Genomic DNA, 25304 nt, shown 5'->3' with positions numbered 1-25304 from the left:
AAACTTGCCCAACATAACTTTTTAAAAAATCTTTCCTCCTGTGACTACTAACTTTCTGTACTGTGTAATTATACTTTTTTATTGTCACTGTTTGCCATGGCAAGAAAAAAAATAAAAACTTTCCATGTACAGACTCACATTTTCCTTAAAGGAAATGGAACTTTACCTTGAAAAGTCTCTGCTTTTAAGCTATCTAGTTTAATAATTAGTGCCCCAAATATATTTTCGGAAGTCCATTTAAATTGAACAAAATTGTATTGATTTTGTTAGCTTCTAGGGGAACACTGGGGGACAATGTACACTTGCCATGAATCTTTTTAAAGTTCATGTTTTTGTGTGAATTCATCTGCATGTTTAAGGGCACCCTCTACTGTCTGCAAACTGAATAAAGCTATCTTGTGTTTTTGGTTTTGAATGCTGTCAACTTAAAGGTCAATTGAAATGTTTTAAGGTATAAATAGCTATTTTCTGGTACATAATTTGTCGTGATGTCTATGAATTTTTAATTTGTTAGCTATCTAGATACTGTCACGCAATTATGGCAAGCAGAATTGAAGTGAATATCTGCATCAAAGAAATAATTTGAAATGCAATTACTTGAGCTGTCTACCTACCTTACTTGAGCACACATTTCTTGGCTAAGTCTTTGAACAGTGGTGACCAAAACTAGTACTTCTATCATACTTCATTTAGTTCTTGACTTTTATCTCTCAGTTCTTGTGTTAACCTTCATTTTTCATGTACAAAGTGTTATGTCCTCCTAGACTTTTGCAGACTTAGGTTTTTCGCTTATAAATCATGCTGAATTGGCACATATATAAACATCCTAGTAAATGTGACAAAGTGGGGAACCTGGATATTGCATTGTCAGGGAGCTACTTTTGCTTTTTTTCTTAAATTAGCAGGAGAAATTACTAACTTTATCTAAAATCAAGGGTTGCAATGGTAGAATTTTAAATTCCAGTCATGAAGATGGTGTCGAGCTGTAGCAAGAAAGGGAACAGCTCAAAGCTTCTGTCCAGACAAATCATGGGAAGATCTGGGCTTCCAGTACAAGCAAGGTTCTGTGTTGAAGCCGTTGTAGATAGTGTCAGATGACAAAATGCAAAGTTGACTATGTCATTTCTTTGAGATTATGGGTAAGTTGGTCATGGAGAAACGTCCTCTAGAGGCAGCTTTAGACTTGCCCATGAATTCAGTTTCAATAGTTACTTCAATGAATGGAATCTTATCTTAACTATCAAAACGTTTCTTGAATGTGTTAAGCTTGTAGCCCTTGGAGGATCATCCTGCAGCAGCACTGCAACACAGCCACAGGCTTGGTCTGCCACTCATTTCTGGGAAGAACATAAGAACAGCCCTGCTGGATCAGGCCCAAGGCCCGTCTAGTCCAGCATCTCATTTTGCACAGTGGCCCACCAGATGCTGCTGGAAGCCACAGGCAGGAGTTGAGGGCATGCCCTCTCTCCTGCTGTTACTCCTGGTGTTACTGGTGACTGTTATCACTTTATTTCAGAGCTAGTTGGGTTAGGCCCTTAGATGCAGGGTTGCAAATCCCCCCCCCCCATCTAAGTAGATCCACTCATCCCTGTGGAACCTTCTGAGGCAATGATTTGCAGGAGGCCAATTGAGACATTTACAGATGTGTGAGAAGAGTAGTAGAATAGATAATACTTAGCTATACGTTAATAGCAATATAATGCAAGTATACTTTGAATAGATTCTGAGAAGCAGAGGGGTGACCTTCACTGAATACCAAAGTATATGTACTTGGTATTGTTAAGGTAGGGAGACTTTGCTGGGGTGGGGGGATAGAAAAACATAACTGGCTGGTCAAAGTGAGACCCTTACAGCCTCTTGGCCTATTTAGCATTCTGCTTAGAAGTTTTATTTGTGGCCATTCTAATGCCTCCTTTATCTCCTGAACTGATAGTTGTGGGAGGGTTGCAGAGCTCCCCACCCCCACTTGAGCAGTATCATGTGTGGATGGGGGCTAGTAAACCTCCCCTGGCTGTATTGCCAGCCCTGAACCTGAGTGCGATAGCAGCTATAGAAGTGAGGAATCTGCCTGCCAGCTCCCAACCTGAGTAGTATAGCAGGAAGGGGTTTTCTTTCTACACTGCCTGGGAGAGTTCTTTTCCTGCCCCCAGCTGGGGGAAAATTCTCACTTATGGAACAAACTTCCATCCTCTTTCCACTTAAAGTGCCTGAGTAGATGTACTGTACAAGAAAAAATACAGGTCTTCAAATAATTGGTGTGAGGTAGCTGCCCCTCACATTTGTCACAGCCAAATTGATGGCTTAAAGAGATGCTCTTGTCCTTCTCATGTTGCAGTCTTCCACTGGGTTAACTGACAGGTTAATATGTCTTCTCTCTTTCTTCCCCTCAGGGCAAGATAGTTCACTAGCTCTTTGGTGGCATTTGGAGAAAGAGGCCACCACAGCTGGAAGGTTAATACAGGAGGGCTTTGTGGATGCACAGCCTCTATCAAGAGGGTGTCTTCTGTGGGTGTCTGTGAAATGTATTGTATTTCTATATATGTGGGGAATATGCAAACATTACTGCCTTGTCTTTGGGTGGTCTGCTGCATTGCCTGCCTTATGGAACAAAGACTGGCTTGCATTGGAGCCACAAGTTTTGCTATTGGAGAAAATGATAATTGAAACAGAAACTCCACTCTTGGACCAACTTTCATGATGGCCTTGAGCAAGAAAGGCATCTCAAGAACTGCTGTATTATTATTTATATAGTATTTCTAACCCCATTTTGACCCATATGGTAGCTTACAAAAAATAAGAACTTATCAAACAGTAGCACACACTATAAACAAGAAACACTCAGAAAGTTGACAGATGCACCTTACCGTTAATTAGAAAATTGCAATGGATCCCAAACACTCCCTGCAATAAAACTCTTTGCCTGACATCTAACATCTAAAAGAGGAGGGCCAAAATGAGCCTCACCGGGGAGACAGTTGTTCCCTGCTAACTGAATAAAGAGGCACTTTTTCGAAGTGGTGAGCCTCTTTATTTAGCAAGGGGAGAGCAACTGACCCTACCCATCCAGGGAAGAGAGCTGGTCTTGTGGTAGCAAGCATGACTTGTCCCTTTAGCTAAGCAGGGTCTGCCCGGGTTGCATATGAATTAGAGACTACATGTGTGAGCACTGTAAGATATTCCCCTCAGGGGATGGAGCTGCTCTGGGAAGAGCATCTTTATTTCCAAGTTCCCTACCTGGCATCTGTAAGTTAGGGCTGAGAGAAATTCCTGCTTGCAGGCTGCAACCCTGGAGAAGAGGCTGCCAGTCTGTGTAGACAGTACTGTGTTCAAATCCCCATACAGCCATAAAACTAGCTGGGTGACTCTGGGCCAGTCACTTCTCTCTCAGCCTAACCTACTTCACAGGGTTATTGTGAAAGAGAAACTCAAGTATGTAGTACATTGCTCTGGGCTCCTTGGAGGAAGAGCGGGATATAAATGTAATAATAATAATAATAATAATAATAATAATAATTAATTAATACTGAGCTAGATGGACCAGTGGTCTGACTCAATAAATGGCAGCTTCCTATGTTCCTACCCCCAGCACAGCATTTCTCTAGTGGCCGTTGCTGGTGACTATCAAATGTTTGTTTTTTTAGATTGTGAGCCCTTTAGGGACAAGGAGCCATTTCATTTCTTTATATCTGTGTAAACCGCTTTGGGAACCTTTATTGAAAAGCAGTATATAAATATTTGTCATATTCGTAGAACTTCAGTGCTACCACTGAGAAGGCCCTGTCCCCCTCGGGAATATTTTCCTTGTATTCTGAGGAAAATGAGGAATTGGTAGCTTTCTGAGCTAGATCTGTTAAAAACAATTCTTGGAGACATCCCTGGAAGTTTGGATGAACTGGCTGTCTAAAGTAGGGGTCTTGAACTGTTGGCCTATACCTCACAACATCGCAAGAGTCAGCGTGGTGTAGTGGTTAGAATGCTGGACTAGGACTGGGGAGGCCAGAGTTCAGATCCCCATTCAGCCATGATACTTGCTGGGTGACTCTGGGCCAGTCGCTTCTCTCTCAGCTGAATCTACTTCAGAGGGTTGTTGTGAGGAGAAACCTAAGTATGTAGTACACTGCTCTGGGCTCCTTAGAGGAAGAGCGGTGTGTGTGTGTGTGTATACACACACACACACACACACATATCCCTGTCTCCTGGCCATTGTAACTAGCTGCAGTTTGAGACCTCTGACCTTAAAGGTGGAACCTAGGTCAAGTGTTCTGGCCTGCAGGTGACATAGCCTGGCATTTGATTTTCCAAGATTGTTTGATCCTTAGTTTTTGGTGTTTCTTAATAGCATTAAGGAGATTAAAAGTATCAGTTTCAGGTATAGCTTTCAAAATTGCTTGTGTGCTATACAGTCTTTCTGTAAATGAAGAAAATGATGCATTTTCCAGGGCACATGTGTGTTGAACTGTTTGGAAAAAGATCCAGTAACAAGAGCAGCTTGCAAGATTTTTTACTTTTTAAAATTGAGACTGTCGGTAACATTTCTGGTTTTCAGTAAAAACTTGGGATTATTCCATTAATTCAGTGCCCACACAACTCTGCATGGTAACTTTGTCATACTTATTATGATCATCTTTGCAATTTTGCCTTTAATGTTGCTGTTATCTTTGCTGGCATGACTATGAGGCAGGCAAATTGTTGTGGAACTGTTTTATTTTAAATTGTTCTCCATGGACTTCTTGGTGCTTACAGTGAGTTCCCAAGTGTGTGTAATGCTGCTTTTTAACAACCATGAAGGAATACAGGTTTTCTAATGAGCACATGACTGAGTCAGTAGGAAGGGAGATGAGATCGCTCTATTAGCACACAAACATAATTGAGGGCAATTCAAAAGGTAACAGAATTGGGCATATTGCAATTTTTTTCAGTGATTGTAGCCATACTTAATATGATCATAAGTGGTGGATAGCTTCTGCCTTTTAGGATCAACCATCAACAGTAAAGGATCCAGCAATCAAGAAATATGTTGCAGACTAGCACTTGATAAGGTTGCAATGAAGGCTTTGGAAAGGATATTTAGATGCCGAGACAAGTCTATACCTACAAAGGTTAGATTCGTTTGGACAATGGTTTTTCCCGTGACACTCTATGGATGCAAAAGCTGGACTTTGAAGAAGCAAGACAGAAAAAGCATTGACGTTTCTGAACTCTGGTGCTGGAGAAGACTTTTGAGGATACCATGGACAGCCAGGAAAACAAACAAATGGATCATAGAACAAATCAGTCCAGAATTTTCACTCGTGTCACAAACCAGGCTCAAATGACCAGGCTCAAACTATCATACTTCAGGCACATTATGCGAAGACCCAGCTCTCTTGAGAAGTCCATAATGCTGGAAAAAGTGGAAGGAAAGAGAAGAAGAGGATGACCAGTAGCAAGGTGGATGGACTCGATTACAACAGCAGTGAATGCACCACTGAGAGACCTTAAAGGCTGCGTTGAAGACAGATCATCCTGGAGAGAATCTATGTGGTCGCTAAGAGTCAACACTGACTTGATGGCACTTAATCAATGAATCAAGCCATAAGCAAATGTTCAAGTTTTTGTATACCTGCGGTCAGCAGAATATCTCCTACTATAAGGCCATATAGTTTTATAAAACTCTTAAATATTATACATAGTGTCTTAATGTGCAAAATATTTTAGTAACAGAATCAGAAACTGTCTACCATTGTTTGTTGTTGCATTTGAACAATGAAATGTTAAGCCTGGAAAGCGAACTGTTCTGTTCTCTCTAAGGAGAGGAGAGGTGGTCTTGTGGTAGCAAGCATGACTTGTCCCCTTAGTTAAGCAGGGTCTGCCCTGGTTGCATATGAATGGGAGACTTGAGGTGTTAGCACTGCAAGATATTCCCCTCAGGGGATGAAGCTGCTCTGGGAAGAGCAGAAGGTTTCAAGTTCTCTCCCTGGCTTCTCCAAGATAGGGCTGAGAGAGATTCCTGCCTGTAACTTTGGAGAAGCTGCTGCCAGTCTGCGAAGGCAATACAGAGCTGGATAGACCAATGGTCTTACTTGGTATATGACAGTTTCCTATGTTCCTGGTTCAACTTCAACTATAAATCACTCAGAACTTGATTCAGCTTCAACCACAGAGTAAATTCCCTCTACATATGAAATTTTGAGATGTCTTAAAAACTATCTTGTGAATATCTTAAGTTCTACTAATGAGAGATTTCTCTAGTACTTTCATTCAGAGTTTTTATTTTTGTTCTGTTTGTCGTATTAAATCTTAAGGCTTATTCAGCACCTAGCAGCTGTGCCAGCTAAGCCAGTTTCTTAAATCTGAAACTTTCAACAATATGAAAAGTATATGTATTTTTAATGTTCTCTGTTAGGCAGTAAAGGTTGGATTCTCTTGTTGACTGCCACATGAATTTTTCCATCATTGCTCAAGATTTGTGTTGGCTTCATTTTCTGGAAAGTCTGAAATTGCACTATTAGAAAGGGTTTAAAATGGATATCAGCATGGTAGTTTTGCTTCGGCCCTATTCAGATATAACAGAAAACAGTAGGGTTTAAAAGCTATCTGGTTATCTACTGATATAAAGCATTTTGTTCCCTTGATGAAATTTATCTGGTGCAAGCTCTCCTGATTTTTAAACATGGAGATGCTGTGGCAGCTGTAGAGAGTACTCTGTCCCTGCAGGAGTGGGATTTGCTTGGTTGCCTGGCAAGTGCTAAATGTCAAGAGCTGGTGTAAATATTGCTTTGAACTAGCAACTGAGAAGGTAATCCCTGAACAGTGAGGCAACCCATTTGTTCTTGTTAGTAGAAACTGAGATGAGGGGAGGACCCAAGGACTGTTTCAGGCAAAGAAGCCAGCGATTGTGCAGGAACGCATGATGTGGTCCTGCAGAATCCAGTTTCCTGAGAACTGCTACTTTCATTTAAAAACGAAAGTCTTGCATAGGAACAGACTGGCAGCTGCTTCTCCAAGGTACATACTAGCCCTTATGGCACATACTGCATACTAGCCCTTATGGCTGTGAAGCTATGATTGAAAATGCAATGCTTGTACAATTGGAAGAGTGGCTGAATAAGACTTCTGTGTCTTTCAGCACTGAAAAACAATGTGCATTTTTAGATCCCAGTTCCAGGACAAGAGCAACTGCTGAATTTGTAGGTGGCAGTCCTGGACACCATGAAAACTGCAGCTTCCTTAGTCCTCTGCATAAAATTGTGTTTTCCTGTAATTCTTAATGTTGCCTTCTTCTGAACTAATAATCCTTGAAATAATTGCAACACTGGCTCAGTGTTCCCTAAGGCGTGCGCATGTGCTCACGCTCACAAGTTTTTTTTATGTCTGCTCAGTTAATTTTAGATCCCGCTCAGGTTGAACCAGAAAGGCCCCCTTTGAATGCATGTGTGCACACACTGCCTTGATACTGCCACCCAGAACAAAACTGATTCTGCACACAGATGAAAAAAATAAGAGAGAACATTGCACTGGCTCCTTGCTGCCTGCCAAAAATAGGGGTGTGCATGGAACCACACAGCTGCGGTCCGGCACTGTGGGGTGGGTTCCTTTAAGGGCGGGGAGGGTTTACTTACCCCTCCTGCCACTTGTCCCCCTCTAGCGCTCGTATTTATTGTAAGAATTGGGGTGGCAGGATACCTCCCTGCCGCTCCTTGCCCCTCCGCAATGCAAAAGGCTCCGGCAAGCCTTTTGCACACGCGCACGTTGCTCGTGAGCTTCACGTCTCCCCGACGCCGGAGGCCCGGTTTATCCGGCCTCATCCCGGCGGGTAGACCGGGCCCCCGGCGTCGGGGAGACATGAAGCTCGCGCGCGACGTGCGCGTGTGCAAAAGGCTTGCCGGAGCCTTTTGCATTGCGGAGGGGCAAGGAGCGGCAGGGAGGTATCCTTAAAGGAACTCCCTCCGACCGGACCGGCCAGGTCCGAACCAGTCCGGAGGCCTTTACAATGGCCTCCGGACCGGTCCGGACCCATCCCTAGCCAAAAAGAGCCTTTAATATCCAAGGCTTGTTTTAAAGACCATGAAGAGGGAGAGAGCAGGAATGATTCTTGAGCTGCCTTCCTGTTGAGAGGGATGAAATTGGGGTGGGTGGGGGAGAATGGTAAGGCAGAAAAAATGTTGCATTAAAGATTCTCTTTCTGGCAGTTACTGTAACAAAGGAAAATACCATAGGGCTGACCCAGGTGACAGTACTGAGAAAATAAACAGGATGTTTCAAATATGTGATTATGAGTAGAATAAGAAAACTAAATGTGAGATGGGCCAAGAATGAGGTGACTTGTGATAGCAAATGAAGTATGGGAGGGTATTGCAATGAGTGGGACTTCTCTTCCTCCAGTCCATCTTGATACATGACTATAACTAAGGAATAAATTCTGGTTCAGGAAGGAAAATATAGGGCCAAGCTTCCTCGGAATGAGGAATGTGACTTCTATGTTAATACTTCAAAAAGTGATTGAGTATTTTCAGAACATCTATCATAAGAGATCTTGCCAGTACTTTTTGTGGCCTTAAATCTTATGCTGACCATTTTTATCCTGCTATTTAGCACAAGTGCGCTCACAGCAGCAAATAGTACTAATCTCCCAGCTTAAAAAAAGTTGGTGCAAAACAATATTTACAAAGCACATACAGCCAAAATCTGCTTCTTGGTTACCGGGGGTACAGCTGATCATTTTTGTTCCATGATTGTGCCTGGGAATGATGGGAGTTGTAGTTGAACAACAGCTGGAGTGCCAAAGTTTGTCTACCTCTGTCTTAGTGCCACAACAGCTATATTGTATCTGTAGGTGTCTCTTTACAATAGCCCCTGTTGTGTGGCACATAGTGTGGCAAACGCTTAATACATAAATGCTGGAGCAGTTCAGTTTCAAATCTTATAAAAATATAACTCTCTTAAAAGTGAGCTGTGAGTACTCCTAGAACTTAAACTATAATCATGAAGCTTTTCCTATATTGTAGCCACCTAATGGCGCAGTGGGGAAATGCTTGACTAACAAGCAGAAGGTTGCCGGTTCGAATCCCCGCTGGTACTGTATCAGGCAGCAGCGATATAGGAAGATGCTGAAAGGCATCATTTCCTACTGGCAATGCCGAAAGACATCATCTCCTACAAGACTCAGTGGTAAGCCACTTTCTGTATTCTACCAAAAGAAAACCACAGGGCTCTGTGGGTGCCAGGAGCTGAAATCGACTTGACGGCACACTTTACTTTAAGCAGCAGTTATACAGTAAATTGAGACATTATTCAAGTGGGGAAGAGTATGGAAGAGTAAGCTTTCCCCGCCCATATCATCTCATAGTTGCTTGCTTGATTTATAAGGGCATATATGAGCAAATGAAATACTTGTTTCTGCAGGTCTTAGTTTGAAATGTCACATGTGTGGGACCTGTCATCTACCTGCTAGAGTAAATGTTGTATGCAAATGTCATAAGATTGTATCTCTCCCTCCCCAGTCTTTCTTTGGGACACACTTGCTTTCTGCTACCAAGTACTAGAAAAGAAAAATGTCACTGTTTACAGCATAAGTTGTTGCATATTATACAGTACACTCAAATCTTTTATCTCTCTTGTATGTTATTGAATCCCAAATAATTGTCCTCTCATGTTAGGATGATGTTTTGTTATAAGTTGTATTGGATGGTAGAAAACATTTACTATGGAGTCTTTTTTCACCCTCCATTTCATCTCTTATCAGCAAAGTTAGCAAACTTTGGCATTGTATTGGAGAGGATTATGCTTGTGGCCCAATACTCTTCAATGAGCTTGGGGAAGCTTATCTGTGTAGCATAAGGAGAAGTTTGGAAAATAGACCATCTAAAATGCAAAAAGTGAAATAGTATAATGCTGCAGAAGAATGAAAGATACATTAAAAATTAGCAATGAAGGAAGAAGTAGGCCCCTGACAAAATTTTTGTGTTTTATCAGAACAAAACTCTTCAGAGGTTGGACCCAAATAAGTATTTGCAACTGGTTCAGGGAGTCTTAGTACTATCAAGTGCCCTTCACAAAAACCCACAGCTGCCTGGAAACTGCTTTTCGGAGCCACAATCCCATGCAGCTGGGGGCTGTGTAGGAATGGTGCTGCAGATCTTTCCCATGCAGTAAGCATTGTGGAAAGGCAGTTCTCATACAACTACTGCTGGGTGTGAAGGCCTCCTGTGACTTGCTACTTTGTCAGCAATAATCTCTGTTTCAGTGAAGCCGCACCAGTGGAACAACAAGTTCAGCCAACACTTCAAGAAAGCCCACGCCATACTGGGTCTGTTACAAATAAGGCATGTCTCTTTTCTTTCCCCTTCTCCTTTTTTCCTGGTGCACCACTGTCTTGAACTCACTCCTGATTAAAATATGTCAGCACTGAGACAATGTGGTGCACCGGGGGTGGGGGGGGGGAAGGGGGCAGGGGAAAGGAAAGAGAAACACTGCTCCATGCCTTATTTGTAATAAGCCCAGTATGACTCGGGCTTTCTTGAAGTGTTGGCTGAACTTGTTGTTACACTGGTGTGGCATCATGAAACAGAGATTATTGCTGACGAAGTAGCAAGTCCTAGGAGGCCTTCACACCCAGCTGCATTTGTATGAGAACTGCCTTTCGACAATGCTTACTGCATGGGAAAGATCTGCACAGCAGTGCCATTCGCACAAAGCCCCCAGCTGCATGGGACCATGTCTCTGAGAAGCAGTTTCCATGCAGCTGTGAGTACCTGTGATGGGTGCATTATCCAACTCAGTCCAATAAAGAAGGGTGGGAAAGACATTTTTGGACACATGGCGATCCTTGTCTCTGACAAATTTAGTTGCTTGAAACTTGTGGCGATGATTGCAACCTTTAATTGTAGTGTGCATTACAAGCTTCTGTGCATATTTAGAAGAGGGTGAAGAGGTTCCTTCCGCATCTCTGTGAGAGATGGTAGATCATTTCTCTCAGAAATGTAAGAGAAAGATCCTGAAAAACAGGTATTGTTGAGGTCTTCACAATTCTTCCTTCAGATTCAGACTATAAACATTGTCAACATGCTAGCTGACCAGTTATTCAAGCTTATCAGAATGTCTGCACCCTGTTTCGAGAAACAGGTGGATCTTTCTACTAGCACCCCCATGGTCAGACTTGTTTGTTAGTTTTTAAACTGCAGTACTGTTCCTCCTTAGCTTTTTTGGCTGAACTGTAGATTGTAGGCTGCTTTTTTTTCTCTTTCAAAACTTCAAATACAAGGGCAAAAGTGAACATATTATGACTCAATTTAATATTTAGATCACACCATGGGCGGATTGGGGTGATGTTGCAATTGCACATCTGGAGAGGAGAGCTGGTCTTGAGGTAACAAGCATAACTTTTACCCTTAGCTAAGCAGAGTCTGCTCTGGTTGCATATGAATGGATATGTTGGCCATGTCCAAATGGTAAAATGGCTATATGACTCAATACAACTGTCAGCCTTTCCACTAGTGAAGGGCTCAACCTATATCTCTAAGAGTGCCAGACTGAATGTGATCTGGACAACTGTGTGCATTTTGCTCAAGCAGGTCCTCTTACGAGGTCATCTCGTATTTATGACTCTTAATCAGTGAAAAGCATCTATAAAAATAATTTTAGCGGACGGAAATATCCGTGATCATTTTTTAACTCTCTCTTCTCCCTCTGTCACCCCTTTTCTGTTTAGGAACCATGAATTGGTATTTTGCTCTCCTCTTTGCTGCCTTGACTTCAACATGCATATGTTTCCAGCTGAATCCTCTGTCTCTTGAGGAACTGGGCTCAGACATTGGAATTCAAGTTTTCAATCAGCTGGCCAAAACCAGACCCAAGGATAATATTGTGGTTTCGCCTCATGGAATTGCATCAGTACTAGGAATGCTGCAGCTAGGCGCTGATGGCAAGACAAAGAAGCAGCTGACAACAGTGATGAGATACAATGTCAATGGTCAGTACTTATGTGCTGTAGGGCTTGTGTGCTTGTGGAGAACTGCAGTATAGGTGAGAGTTATTGGCTGATCAAGAGGGATCTATAGTAAGAACAGTAGTTACTGTGCTTGAGAACACTAACATGTTATCTTGGTCTAGTGCATATTAAATAGGTGGCAGGGCAGTGCTGTCTCTCGTACCAGAAGGCATCCTTTGCCACAACATTCAGCATTGATGCTAAACAGTGAGCTTAACAAGGGCCATTCTTTTTGCTTCCAAAGCAAACAGGAATGAGTTTCACTGCCAGGGCTATGTGGAAGGGATAAAATGCTCCTCTATGTGGGACTGATGGCCTTTATACATGCCTTCAGATGTTCTTCAATAAACCATCCTTCTATTTAGTGACCATTTAAGTCCACAGCCCATGTGTTTGGCTCTCTATAGATTTGGTTCCTTCAGCTAAATATTGAACAATAATTTTTTTTACTCAGGATCTCACTTCGAGCTAAGTTCCGAACATTTGCAAGCCTCTGAGTTGTGTTCCTCAGCCAGAGACTTTCCCCTAACTGGAATTTGATAGACCTTGTGGGTTTGTTTGGTATGCAGAGTGCATCTGTGAGTGCCAGTACAACTTCTGGACACACTTCAGAATGCTGGACAACTGTAAACATAGTTCACTCGACTGTAACTTTCCTTAAAAATGAGTTGCTCCAGGTCTACTGAAATAAGAACACTACAACATTCTGTGGCAAGTGCACTGCCTCATTACCTGCTTTTTATCAAAGAGGAATTGTATATGGCTGAGAGTCCATCTCCAAACCATAAAGATTGGAAGTTTTGTTTAGTTTGCCTGCAAACATGATGAATATTTATATATCGCTTTTCAACAGAGAGTTCCCAAATCGATTTACATAGATATAACTATATCTATGTATAGAGCGGTATATAAATGTAAGTGCTATTGCTATATAAATAAATTTTTAAAATGGCTCCCTATCCCAAAAGGGCTCACAATCTAAAAAAGAAATATAAGACAGATACCAGCAACAGCCGCTGGAGGGATGCTGTGCTGGGGATGGATAGGGCCAGCAGTTGCTCTCCCCCTGCTAAATAAAGAGAATCACCACTTCTAAAAGGTGCTTCTTTGCTCTGTTCTGATTGTCATAGTCTTACAAGATAAACCATTCTTGAACTTTACTATAATACTAGTTATTTTAGGCCTGTTAAATTAACGGGCTCTAGGAGAGTTGTGCGCTCCGGGTCCCCCGCCGCCATTCCCCCTCCCGCCGCCGCCAGCCTCCATGCCGCGGCCGGTCTCCCCTTTCTGGATTCCCCCGCCGCCTCCTCACCCCGTGAGGTGGCCGTGGCGGTGGTTCTGCCACCGCCTCGCCCGGCTTCTTCCTCTGCCTCCTTTTTCGGCGGGCCAGACCCGCCGCCGCCTCTCCTCTCCCCGCGGCCGGGCTGGACCCTCCGCCTCTGCACTCCCCGTAGGCCGTACTCGGCCCGCCGCTCTCTTCTACATGGCTGCCGTGTCTCTGCAGCCGCCTCTGCCCTCCCAGTCCCCCCGCAGCCGCCTCTGCCCTCCCGGTCCCCCCGCAGCCGCCTCTGCCCTCCCGGTCCCCCCGCAGCCGCCTCTGCCCTCCCGGTCCCCCCGCAGCCGCCTCTGCCCTCCCGGTCCCCCCGCAGCCGCCTCTGCCCTCCCGGTCCCCCCGCAGCCGCCTCTGCCCTCCCGGTCCCCCCGCAGCCGCCTCTGCCCTCCCGGTCCCCCCGCAGCCGCCTCTGCCCTCCCGGTCCCCCCGCAGCCGCCTCTGCCCTCCCGGTCCCCCCGCAGCCGCCTCTGCCCTCCCGGTCCCCCCGCAGCCGCCTCTGCCCTCCCGGTAGCCCAGTGATTCTCAAACTTGGGTCCTCAGGTGTTATTGGACTTCAACTCCCATAATCCCCAACCAAAGGCCACTGAGGCTGGGGATTATGGGAGTTGAAGTCCAATAACACCTGAGGACCCAAGTTTGAGAATCCCTGCCGTAGCCCGTTCTTCGCCCGCCGCTCTCTTCAACATGGCCGCCTGGTGCCTGCGGCCGTATCTTTCTCGGACGTTCTGGGCATGCGCTCCGCACATGCCCAGAACGGCCGAGAAAGACACGGGCGCAGAGACACAGGCGCACACCCAAGCCTTTTATTATAGAGGATATCATTGGATATATTATATCCAGTGGATATTATATCCAATGGATTATTGGATATATTATAGGAGAGGAGAGCTGGTCTTGTGGTAGCAAGCCTCGCTTGTCCCCTTAGCTAAGCAGGGTCCACCCTGGTTGCATATGAATGAGGGACTTGATATGTGAGCACTGTAAGATGTTCCCCTCAGGAAATGCAGCTGCTCTGAGAAGAGCAGGAGGTTTCAGGTTCCCTCCCTAGCTTTTCCAAGATAGGGCTGAGAGAGATTCCTGCCTGCAACCTTGGAGAAACCGCTGCCAGTCTGTGTAGACAATACAGAGCTAGATGGACCTATGGTCTGGCTCAGTATATGGCAGCTTCCTATGTTCATATGATAGCAAAAGATATATTTGCTCTAATATATCATTGGATAGGTATTTTCCCTATTTTTCAAGAGGGGTCTCTTTGGCAAAAGACTTGCAGTTTGAGAGCCATTTCCCACTGTCCTGACCGTTGAGTGCTGTTCTTTTCCCAACATGGATGGGGCAGAAACATAAGAGAAACAGAGCCCTGTCAAGCCCCAATACCATCTTAGAGGGTGCACATGGACTACACTTCCCAGGGCTCCATTTGCACCTTCCAGAATGGCTCTGGGAATTGAGAGGGCTCAGTTTCCCTTAAAGGAGCCCCACCAGACCTGGGGAAAGTGCAACCCTGTGTGGTGCTAGGGGAGCTGTGTGGAGCATTTGGCTTTGGCTGAAACTTTGGATAGACCTAATCAACAATTAGTCAGGTAGCCACACTGTGGGTTGGTGAGAGCCACCACTGGCTGGGCCTTACCGTTAATAATACTGGCATAGGATATAGAACTTGTACTGATGTTCCACCTTGCTCAGTTTCTACACTGGCTGATAGCAGCTTTACAGGGCTGAAAGCAAGGATCTTTCGCAGTTCTGTCTAGCGCACGCCTGCTCAACTTCGGCCCTCCTGCAGATCTTGGCCTACAATGCCCATAACTCCTGTCTGTTGGCCACTGTGGCTGGGGATTATGGGAGTCGTAGTCCAGAAACAGCTGGCGGGGGCAAAGTTGAGCAGGCCTGGTCTAGAGACCGGGTTTGGGCTTGGGACTTCCTGTATGCAAGCATGTACTCCACTACTGAGCTATTGTCCCTCCCATGAGCACATCTCTGGTTTGCATAGCGCTGTTCCGGTGGAAGTGCTGGGCCTTAGAAATGCTGTGCCAAGCTGTATGCTAACACCCCTGGCTGATAACTTGCACTGGAAAGGTGTCATGAGCCAACCCTAGTTATCCACAGGTCTGGAGACATCTGCTATGATGCATGGTTCAAAGCCCCTACCGGGCTACCAGTCTCTCTTCAGAGACTGTATGGGACTAAGCAGGGTTTGGAAAACCTGTGTGATGCTGTGGCCAAACTGGTAGACTTGGGAAACATGGCTTCTAGCCCAGCATCACCATGGACTTGCTCAAGGCTGCTTGATAGCTCTGCTGCACTTTCCCATCTAAGTGCTTTTAGTGATTTGTTTTTCTTCATATGGTGCTTGAACACTGGGAAAGGGAGTGCATATCACAACTTGAGTTTTTCCAGTTGAAAAGAAATTTCACCTGCTGATAGCCTGACTAGGGGCTGTAGCTCAGTGCTAGATCATCTGCTTTGCTTGCAGAAGGTCTCAGGTTCAGTCCCTGGCATCTCCAGGTAGGGTTGGGAAAGACTCCTGCCTGAAACCTTCGAGAAGCAATTGCCAATTGGTGCAGACAATACTGAGCTAGATGTGCCAATGGTCTGAGTCCCCCTGAGTGTGTGCTGTTGCATAAGAGCTCTTACAGCCTGGAATGTGCCCCGTGCTCCAGAAGGGCTCTGTAAGATCGGAAACAATTTTCTGGTTCTTAGTGATGTGTGATTTTTTGCAGAGCCATTCCAGAGTGCAGGGGGTTCTTGCGCAACAGTGCACACTCAGGGGGGCAGGGGTTGTATGAGGGCTCCCGATGTGCCCTTGCAGTCCTTCAAAGCGTGTGTGCTTCATTAGTGTGTTAATTTTATGGCTAACGTATTCCAGGATGCCTTTCTCCCGAAGAGAGAGTTTTTCCTGACTAGTGAATCCCCTAAACAAATGTACTTGGAAGTAGGTTCCACTGGGGTAGCTGGAACCTGCTTCTGAGTAAATGTGTTTTGGATCACCGCTTCAGTAGGTTTTTCTCTGACTTCAGTCTTTGCGTGTCTACAACTGCTTAGTTCAAAGAAGTAATTTTCAGTGTTTTTTACACTTTAAAAAGAATCTTTATTTTTCAATTAGGAGTTGGTAAAGTACTAAAGAAGATAAACAAGGCCATAGTCTCAAAGAAGAATAAAGATGTTGTGACAGTAGCAAATGCAGTCTTTGCAAAAAGTGGCCTGAAAATGGAAGTGCCCTTTGTTTCAAGGAACAATGAGGTCTTCCAGTGCAATGTCAAGAGTGTGGACTTCAGGGACCAGGCTGCTGCCTCTGATACAATCAACCAGTGGGTAAAAAATGAAACGAAGGGTAAGTGATATCAAGCAGTCAATTTAATCTTCTCCTCTTATTGCTCATGTTCCTTCTCTATTTTCTTAGCCTTTGCTTGCTTCCTTCCTACTGCCAACATTTAGATTGTAAGCTCCTTGAGCTAGGGACCTGTGTCTTACCTTGGTCTTGTTCTGTAGAGCATAATGCCCACTGAAGGTGCTTTTATTATAATAAAAACCTTTTGGATCTGGCAGCATACTTCTAGTTCCTGTCCATTTCCTACTGCTGGTTCACCTCCTTTTTTCACTTGCCATGTTTTTGCTAGATATTCCAGATCCCACAAAAATCGAAACTTTAAAGTTGAATGCACTTAGTATGCCCAAATTTGTGACTGTATGCTGTAATATATTGAGATATATACAAGCAAGCTGTGAATTGTGCAATTAATGTCAAACCTCATTCTGTAAGCTAGGAATATTCTCTCGACTATATTCGTCACCATATGAGCACAGTGGTGTTCATTAATTTCTACTTCCTTGTCTGGAGACTTTTCCAAGAATGGAGTCACCTTATTGGGGGAGAGGGTTTAGCACATGATGGTATGTGTCTAACGTGGATGTTAATCTGTGTATGAAATCCATAGTCTTCAAAATCACTCCCTCTGCTTCATCACCTTCTGCATCAGCACAAAGGTCCTATCCTTGTGGGTTTGTTTGTTTCTCCCCTTTGATGTTTTTCATGATCTCCAAGTGAAACCACTGGTTTTCAGTAGAAACCACCAGTTGTTGGTGGGTGGGAAGTATGTGGGCTGGAGAGGAGGTTTAACATGACTGTAGTTGGTCTCTTGTTTGGCTCTTACTACTTATGAATTGTTAATTATGTATTGCTTAAAACAATAATTCAAAGTCTGTGAAATAACTTGCCTTGAAATTTTTGAGGGAAACTTCTATAGAAATTATTATGGTACATGCCTGAAACTTTGATCCCTGAGTGCCTGAAGGCTTCAAGGTACATGCTGATCCTGATATTGGCATGCACATGTGCTTAGCTGCTTCCGTCGAAACATGTCATGGGGAGCCCTCTAGAACAAGATGGATTGTAGTAGATTTCCATGAATTCTGTTCACCAACATTCACTGTGAACACAGATTTGGAGGTTACCTAGTCCCAGGTTTTGAAAGCCATAGCCCTCCCTCAGTATTTCTTGTACGTTATTAAATAGCACTTTTTTTCTGCACATCCTCTGCCCTTTCTTTCTAAAATAAGAACTGGAAGACTTTTATATGTTGGACTTCTGCATTCCTCCCCTAAGGGGCTCATCCCCCAGTAAGACCACTTGAACATTCAACGTTAAGCTTCCTGTTCTCTTCTAGAGATTGAAATACATCTTGGTTCCTTTTCATGGATCACAGCTTTCATTTAATGCAATGTAATAACTTTATTTCATTGGTATCAAAGTATATATTTTACTTCCAGCTGATTAGCTGTTCTGTGAAGATGACTTATAGAATGTTGTGTTTGCTTTCAGGTATGATCGATAGTGTCGTGTCTCCAAATGCTTTCGATAGCACTCTGACCAGGCTGGTGCTGGTAAATGCGGTATATTTCAAGGGGTTATGGAAATCACGTTTTCAACCAGAAAATACCAAAAAGCGTACATTTAATGGAGCTGATGGAAAGACTTACCAAATTCCTATGCTAGCTCAGTTGTCAGTCTTCCGATGTGGTATGCTCACAAACTCTTAACTTATAAATGTACAAAAAATATCCCCCCACCCCGAATTCTTTCTAAACTCAAGCAGAGAGTAACTGCAAATACTCTTTATGACAGGATTGACCCTTTAATGAATGGAATCATTAAGTCTTAACACTTGAAATGAAAACTACATTTAGTAGTTGGGCGTCATTAAGTCTTAAGGCGAGGCAGCCACCTTAGTGGTGAATGGTGCAAGGGGCTGCCTCTGCTGACCTGCTGTCTTGCCTGGGCCGGCCTGCCCTCAAAACCATCTTTGTGCTCCTTCTCTTGCTGCACTGGCCCTGCCCTGTTGGAAAGGCAGAAGGTGGGGACACTGGAGTGGCAGGGAAAATAAAGATACTTGCTACTATTCCACTCTTTCTGCCTCCTTCAAAAGGTTGGGGGAGGACTGGGGGTAAGTCAGCATAACAAGGAACAGGAGTGTGAGAGTGATGGCTGCCACCACCAGGTTAGAGGGAAATCAGTGGGGAGAGTGCAAGGCCAGGAGGAGGAGAGGTTGCCCTGTGCTCCTTTCAGAGTTTCCAAAGGTCTGAATGGGAACACTCCATCTGACCCTTGCAGGCTTTAAAGGGAGTGTGAGAAAACTGCAGCCCCTTCTCACTCTCCTTTTCAAATGCTGCAACAATGGCATCTAAAGGGGTTGCAGGGTGAAGAGGCTGGTGAAGGTCCTGTGAAAGCTGCCCTGAGCTGACCTGCCAGCTTTGAAAGTAGGTGTGAAGATAAGAGGCTGCTAGCAGGTAGTATCTCCTTCACTCGTGTGCCTGTTAAGCCCTGCAGGAGAGGGTGAGTGTCTCCACTCGGGCACCCAAATAGCTTGAGCTACCCCTGCCATCAATGTCTCAGACCACAATATTACAGGTTTGATTTATTTCGGGGGGGTCATGCCCATCAAGATTTGCAAATAGACCTGGTCCTCCTGTGACCTGTGGCTTGTGTGGGGAAAAATGTTAAATGTTCATGTTGCTATAATACTGACTTGCAAAGTTGACCAGAGCAAGTTAATTGATCTTATTGGTTAGAACTGAGCATCAGCTGCAAGTACCACGGAGCATGTGATTCTGAAGCAGTTACTGATGCAGCTTGGTTCTTAATAAATGGTTCAAATGTCAGGGAAGGGGTGCAGAGGTTTCAGCAAATTTAAAAATGCAAAGTGGCTGAATGCTGTAGCATGCGAAAAGTTCTTTATAGTAAGCAGAGTCCTTCCTTAGCCAAGCTGTTGATATTTAGTCTGCTTTACAGTGGGTTGCAGTCTAATTAGCTGGGGTGGGGGGAAGAGAAACAACACTCTTAGATATTGGCTCTGAGCTCAAAACTCATTGCTGACGCCAGTGAATGTGCATGTAGCCATGTCCTTTTGATTTTTGTTGTTGCTGTTCTGTTTCAGACTTTGAGACTTTCAAATAATGGTTCCAGGTTTGGGGGGGCGGGGGAAGCAGCTTTTGTCTGGTTATCTCTTCGGGTTGCTCCTGGACTAGTTTAAGTTGCATTTTCAGGAAAGTGGCTGACACCCTGACTAACAAAGCACATGCATAAAGCGGGACTGTGGGAGTGCGACTGGCCCTTGTGCAACTCCCATAGTCCCACTGTGTACATGCTGAACATGTACACAAAAGGGAGGAAGCATGTTGTTGACCTTGGATGGCATGTTTCCTCCGTTCCAGAGTACTTCTAGATCACAGAGTGGGAAAGCTTGACCTGCTTTCACAACAGTGCACGCACAGAGGGACTGCCGGAGTTGCACACAGACCCCAGTAGCATCTCCACAGAACTTCTTTACTCGTGCTCTCTGTTAGTCAGGATGTCCACTGGTGTTCTTAAGGGTACACCTCACTATGTGTCTCAGCTGGAAAACCTGGACACATGGCCTTTGCTGTGGTGATGCATCTGCAGTAGAAAAACTGAACATGCTGGAATAAAGTATTGATTCATCTATCATATTTTTATACTGCCCTATATTAAAACCTCAGCGTGGCTTACAATTTAAACCAAACACGGAAGCTTAAAGTAGCACATATTTAAAACAAACTCCATTCCCTGTTGACTTGGCTAGAACAAAATATTATTAGGTTCTAGAACAGTGGTTAGAACCCATTTTTCTCTCACTACTGTTCTAGCTAACCGTGGTTTGAAAGGCTGTTTGGTTTTACTGTATCAAGACTCTCAGAGTGATGTTCCATGGAATGCACAGTCCAGGCAGCTTCCTGAACAGCCTTTGCCAAGGATCCTTGGCAGTGCTGTGGACTGTGGGATGAGCAGCTGCAGGGGGAGAGGGAGAGCCAGATGCAAGGGGACAGAGCCTGGAAACCGACTGGAGCTCCATGAGTGGAACAGGTATTCCCATCAGGCTCCAGGCATATGTATGGACATGTTATATGTTTGTTTAGGATCTTTTTAGTTCACTGGTATTGGCTTAGCCTAGTTCTGTACAAACCAATAAACCTCTGTATCCTAGTTGCCCATAACTCTTAACTGTGGAATCTTATGCACGTTTACTCTGGAGTAAATCCCTGTGAGTTCATTGAGGCTTCCTCCCAAGTAGGCTTTAATCCTATGCAGACTTAAGTGATGAACTGTTTTGATGCTTGTGTGAAAATGTTTTCAAATAGTCCTGCACTTCTTGAAACATACAATTTGGGAGCAGACCATTCTTAGCCTGTGTGTTTTCCTCTCTGTGGCTAATAAGTAGCTTTGTAGGATGATTTGAGTCAGGGAATCAATGCAGAGAGTTAATGCCCTGCTTCGTGAGACTGGGTTTTTTGTGGCAAGGAGGGGGACAAAAGGATTTGAGAGATTCCAGTCATGGAGCTGCCATGTAACAGCTAGCTTGACCCGAATATACTCTCCTTTGTGCTGAGAGAGAGAGAACTGTGACCTGGCACTAGTATGTTAGCTGCAGGGGGTCGGGGGAGGGTTGGGGGACAATATTTAACTTGCCTTAAGTGGCACAGTGAGGGAACGCTTAACTAACAAGCAGAAGGTTGCCGGTTTGAATCCCCACTGGTATGTTTCCCAGACTATAGGAAACACCTATTTCGGGCAGCAGCAATATAGGAAGATGCTGAAAGGCATCATCTCATATTGCTTGGGAGATAGGAATGGTAAACCTCTCCTGTATTCTACCAAAGAAAACCACATGGCTCTGTGGTCGCCAGAAGTTGACACCGACTCAATGGCACAACTTTATGGAGAGGAGAGCTGGTCTTGTGGTAGCAAACATGACTTGTCCGCATAGCTAAGAAGGGTCTGCCCTGGTTGCATATGAATGGGAGACTTGATGTGCGAGCACTGCAAGATATTTCCCTCAGGGGATGAAGCCGCTCTGGGAAGAGCAGAAGGTTTCAAGTTCCCTCCCTGGCTTCTCCAAGATAGGGCTGAGAGAGATTCCTGCCTGCAACCTTGGAGAAGCCGCTGCCAGTCTGTGAAGACAATACTGAGCTAGATAGACCAATGGTCTGACTCAGTATATGGCAGTTTCCTATGTTCCTATCTTCATTTTTGGAGAAGTCTAGCACTGAGAAATCAGAACTTCATACACTTCTCTCAGCCTTGGGTATCTAGATTAAGTAACATGTTCGCGCTCTCTCTCTCTCTCTCTCTCTCTCTCTCTCTCTCTCTCTCTCTCTCTTAGCTAATTCAGAGCTTGTCTGTTAGGAAAGGGCCATAGCTCAGTAAGAGATGGCATACTTTGCAGTGTCTCCTGCATCTCTAGGCAAACAATCAGGTGGTTGGTGATGGGAAGTCCTCTGCCAAAGACTCTGGAGAGCTGCTGCTGCCAGTTAATACTGAATGAAATAAATTAATAGTTTAAATCTGTTTAAGGAAGTTTTTATATGTTCATTACCTGATTACATTTGCACATTCTATATAAAGCAGGTCTGAAGAGAAAAATTAGGAGCTGTTGGGTGCTAATATAGAAAGGGGAAAGAGAATAGTAAAGAGGAATACCACTTCTAAAATGACACCTACTTAAATAAAAGCACACTCTTAATCCTTTGGATTTAAATAGATTTAAGTATTTTGCACTGCGTAGCAATCTGGTTGAGGAAACAACATGAAATAATTTTATTTATTTGACTTGTATACTTCCCTTCCAAAAGTGGCTCAGGGCAGTTTACATAATACATGTTATCCACATGTAACTCTTAAATTCTACAATTGATAATTTGGTATTTCAAGACCAGTAGAACCATCTTCACCTATATCGAGCAGCAGCGATATAGGAAGGTGCTGAAAGGCATCATCTCACACTGTGCAGTAGGAGGTAATGACAAACCCTTCCTGTATTCTACCAAAGAAAACCACATGGCTCTGTGGTCACCAGGAGTTGACACGGACTCAAGGGCACAACTTTACTTTGGAACCATCTTATTGCTTAATTTTTTTTTAATATTATACCTTTTTGAAATGAGTTGAATCTTGCTTGCTTGTCCATTTGAAGTACTGTACAATTAAAGTTATTAAGCTTAATTAAATATTGACAACAACATGGCAGCCCCTGTTACTGAAAATGAATTACTGAAAGGGCTAAAAATAGAATATGTAAACCTACTGAAAACCTTTCATAATTCTGTTCAAAATATTCAGTTTGATTTCTTCTTGGTACATGCTTCTAATGTATACAAGAGAAACCTGGAAAATACTACACCACTTCCTCAGTAATTTTAGATACACATCTTCATTTTTGTTATGCTGACTGCTCTGATAAGTACTGAAGTTCAGCTTCCAGTCAGTCATCCAGTAGCTGCTCATGCAATCTTGACTCTCTACCTGATGTTTATGCTGCTTTAGAACTTTCACTTCTGTGTCCTCAAATTATTTGTTTACTCAGCCCAGCTATTATAGAAAACTGGTCTCTAAATTACTGCTTTCCAGGAGTGCATTATGGATGCAATTATGGCATTTTGCTGGCAGCACTCTTGTACTGATGCTTCTCCTGGAAATGGACTGTAAAGCTACCTGAAAGACATTTTGTACACAACAATAATGGCATTTGGCTTGGCTAAAGAAAATGATATGCTATGAAAACATCCTACAAGAGACTCTGAATCAATTTAAATGAAAGCAGAAGTCAAGTGCAAATGTTCTGTACGGGTCCTTTTCCCATCTGATGTTAGTACTGAAAGCTTTTTCATTCCAGCCCACAATCTTCTCATAGTTTTAATACTAATTCTTTATCCAGACAAAGCTACACAACAGTCTCTCTCTGACTTGTTTCTTATCTACTGTTAAATCTTGTGGTGAAAGGAAAGTCATCTGTGTTTGCCTCTACCATTCCCTAAAATCTCATGTGGAACAGGGATGTAGCAAGATTGGAGGCAGCCTGGGCAAGATTGAAGGATGGCTCCCTCAGCCCACCTGCGTTCACTGCTGCCATGCCTACCTGCTTCACACTGGCATGACCTGATGACCTAGTGGAGTGGGTGGCTATCAGAACAGGCCTGCCTTAAAGGGGCCACATATTAGTTTTTGGATCAGGGCAGCTCTGTGTGGCTTGGATAAAGTTCAACACAGTGCCCAGTGCGGGGGAGGCAGCTGGCTCCTTGGCCCCAGGCAGCCCCCCTGCTGAATGGTACTTAACGTGCTTGATGTACCAGGCACACCTAGCTTACTAGCCTCTGAAGTAACAGGTGAAAGCATCACTGGATCTTCTGTCTTCATGTGCGGTAAATCTTTGCTGCCGCAAAAAAAACAGTTTTTAATCTCTTGTCCACTTGCTGTCAAATGAATGTTTATCTGCTTGATTAAGTGCCGTCAAGTCAGTGTCTACTCTTAGCAACCACATAGATTCTTTCCAGTTTATCTGCGTAGCTGAACTCTATTAATTTTCTACCACAAGGGATGAAAAGATTCAGCCCTTATGTCATGAAAAGCCATAGTGACCTCTCGCTTCTGTTCAGAAATAAGCAACATCCCTTCCTCTACAAAAGCTCATTGGAAGGACCTTACTTTGATATCAGCTTTTCAGTTTGTTCTTTCTGACGCTTCCAATTTGCAGTTTATTGTGCACTCTCTCCTAATAACCACAGGATCTCTTTGATTATGATTCAAGTTTCTTGTGGCAACCACTGTTTGTATTTTGTGTCGGGGACTGTCTCTTCCTGTCCTTGATTCATAGCAAGTACTCTAATACCATTGGTATTTTGAAGCTACACAGGGACAGTCGGGACAATTGGTATTATGGTTGAGAGGTGTGGGCAACACTTCAGATTTCCATGGCAAAATTTCTGTGGTGGCTTGAGCAGCTGGGAAAAGCTGGTTTTGCTTTCTCCCTCTATGTCGTTGCGGCTCTTTATCTGTTCCGGTAGGTGCTGATAAGATTAAGTAGTAACTGCTATTTGTAGCATGACTCCCATTTGTGACTTCAAAGGAGTCACATTATAATGTGCATAAAGAAAGGTTTGCTTTGCAATCCTTTGCCTGTTTAGTAGGTCCCACTGAATTCTGTCCCAAGTAAGCATGTGCAGAATTACAGCTTTAACCAACCTCTTTCCCAGGATTCTATGAAGCCAACTTGTCAACTCCTAGCAGCAGCAAGAGAACTTCAGGTTCTTTGAAAGAGGTCTCTCTCTCAGCTCTGATGCTTCTTAACTAGAGACAGCGTGGACTGAATGTTCAAGTGTGTGTGTGTCCCTAAATTCTGCTTTTACACTACAAATAGGACACTGTCATACAGAAGTACTCTTAAAAGCTGCCTTCTATGGCTCTAGATTTTCTGCTCTGTAATGTTTAGAAGCACTTTTGTGAAGAGCTCTCCTGCTGCTTAAGTATGAATATTGCTTTTGCATTTTTTAGGAATATGACACATGCTCTGGTGTTATATATGGCAGACATAATTGTAATAGCCAATTTCCAGTGCTCTGTTTTTCTGGTCTTGCTCAGTGCATGTTTAAAAACCAAAAACAGAGTTGGGTAACTGGGGGGAAGGAGTAATGTACTGTGTCTGCCCAATCTTTAGGTGG

General features: G+C 43.9%; 1 protein-coding gene across 1 annotated transcript in view; it reads left to right on the top strand.

Moving 5' to 3' along the window:
* Nucleotides 1–25304, top strand: part of SERPINE2 (serpin family E member 2) — a 51560-nt gene that overhangs the window by 10409 nt on the left and 15847 nt on the right. Inside the window, exons 2-4 of the mRNA XM_053309090.1 lie at nt 11690–11950; nt 16402–16629; nt 18118–18315. Of these exons, the coding sequence (XP_053165065.1) occupies nt 11695–11950; nt 16402–16629; nt 18118–18315 (682 nt within the window). The 5' untranslated portion in view covers nt 11690–11694. The remainder of the gene's footprint in view (nt 1–11689; nt 11951–16401; nt 16630–18117; nt 18316–25304) is intronic.

The sequence above is a fragment of the Hemicordylus capensis genome, chromosome 3 (genome assembly GCF_027244095.1).
Source record: "Hemicordylus capensis ecotype Gifberg chromosome 3, rHemCap1.1.pri, whole genome shotgun sequence".
Lineage (NCBI taxonomy): Eukaryota > Metazoa > Chordata > Lepidosauria > Squamata > Cordylidae > Hemicordylus > Hemicordylus capensis.
Note: the sequence above shows the minus strand (reverse complement) of the source record. Positions and strands in the feature narration are given on the sequence as shown.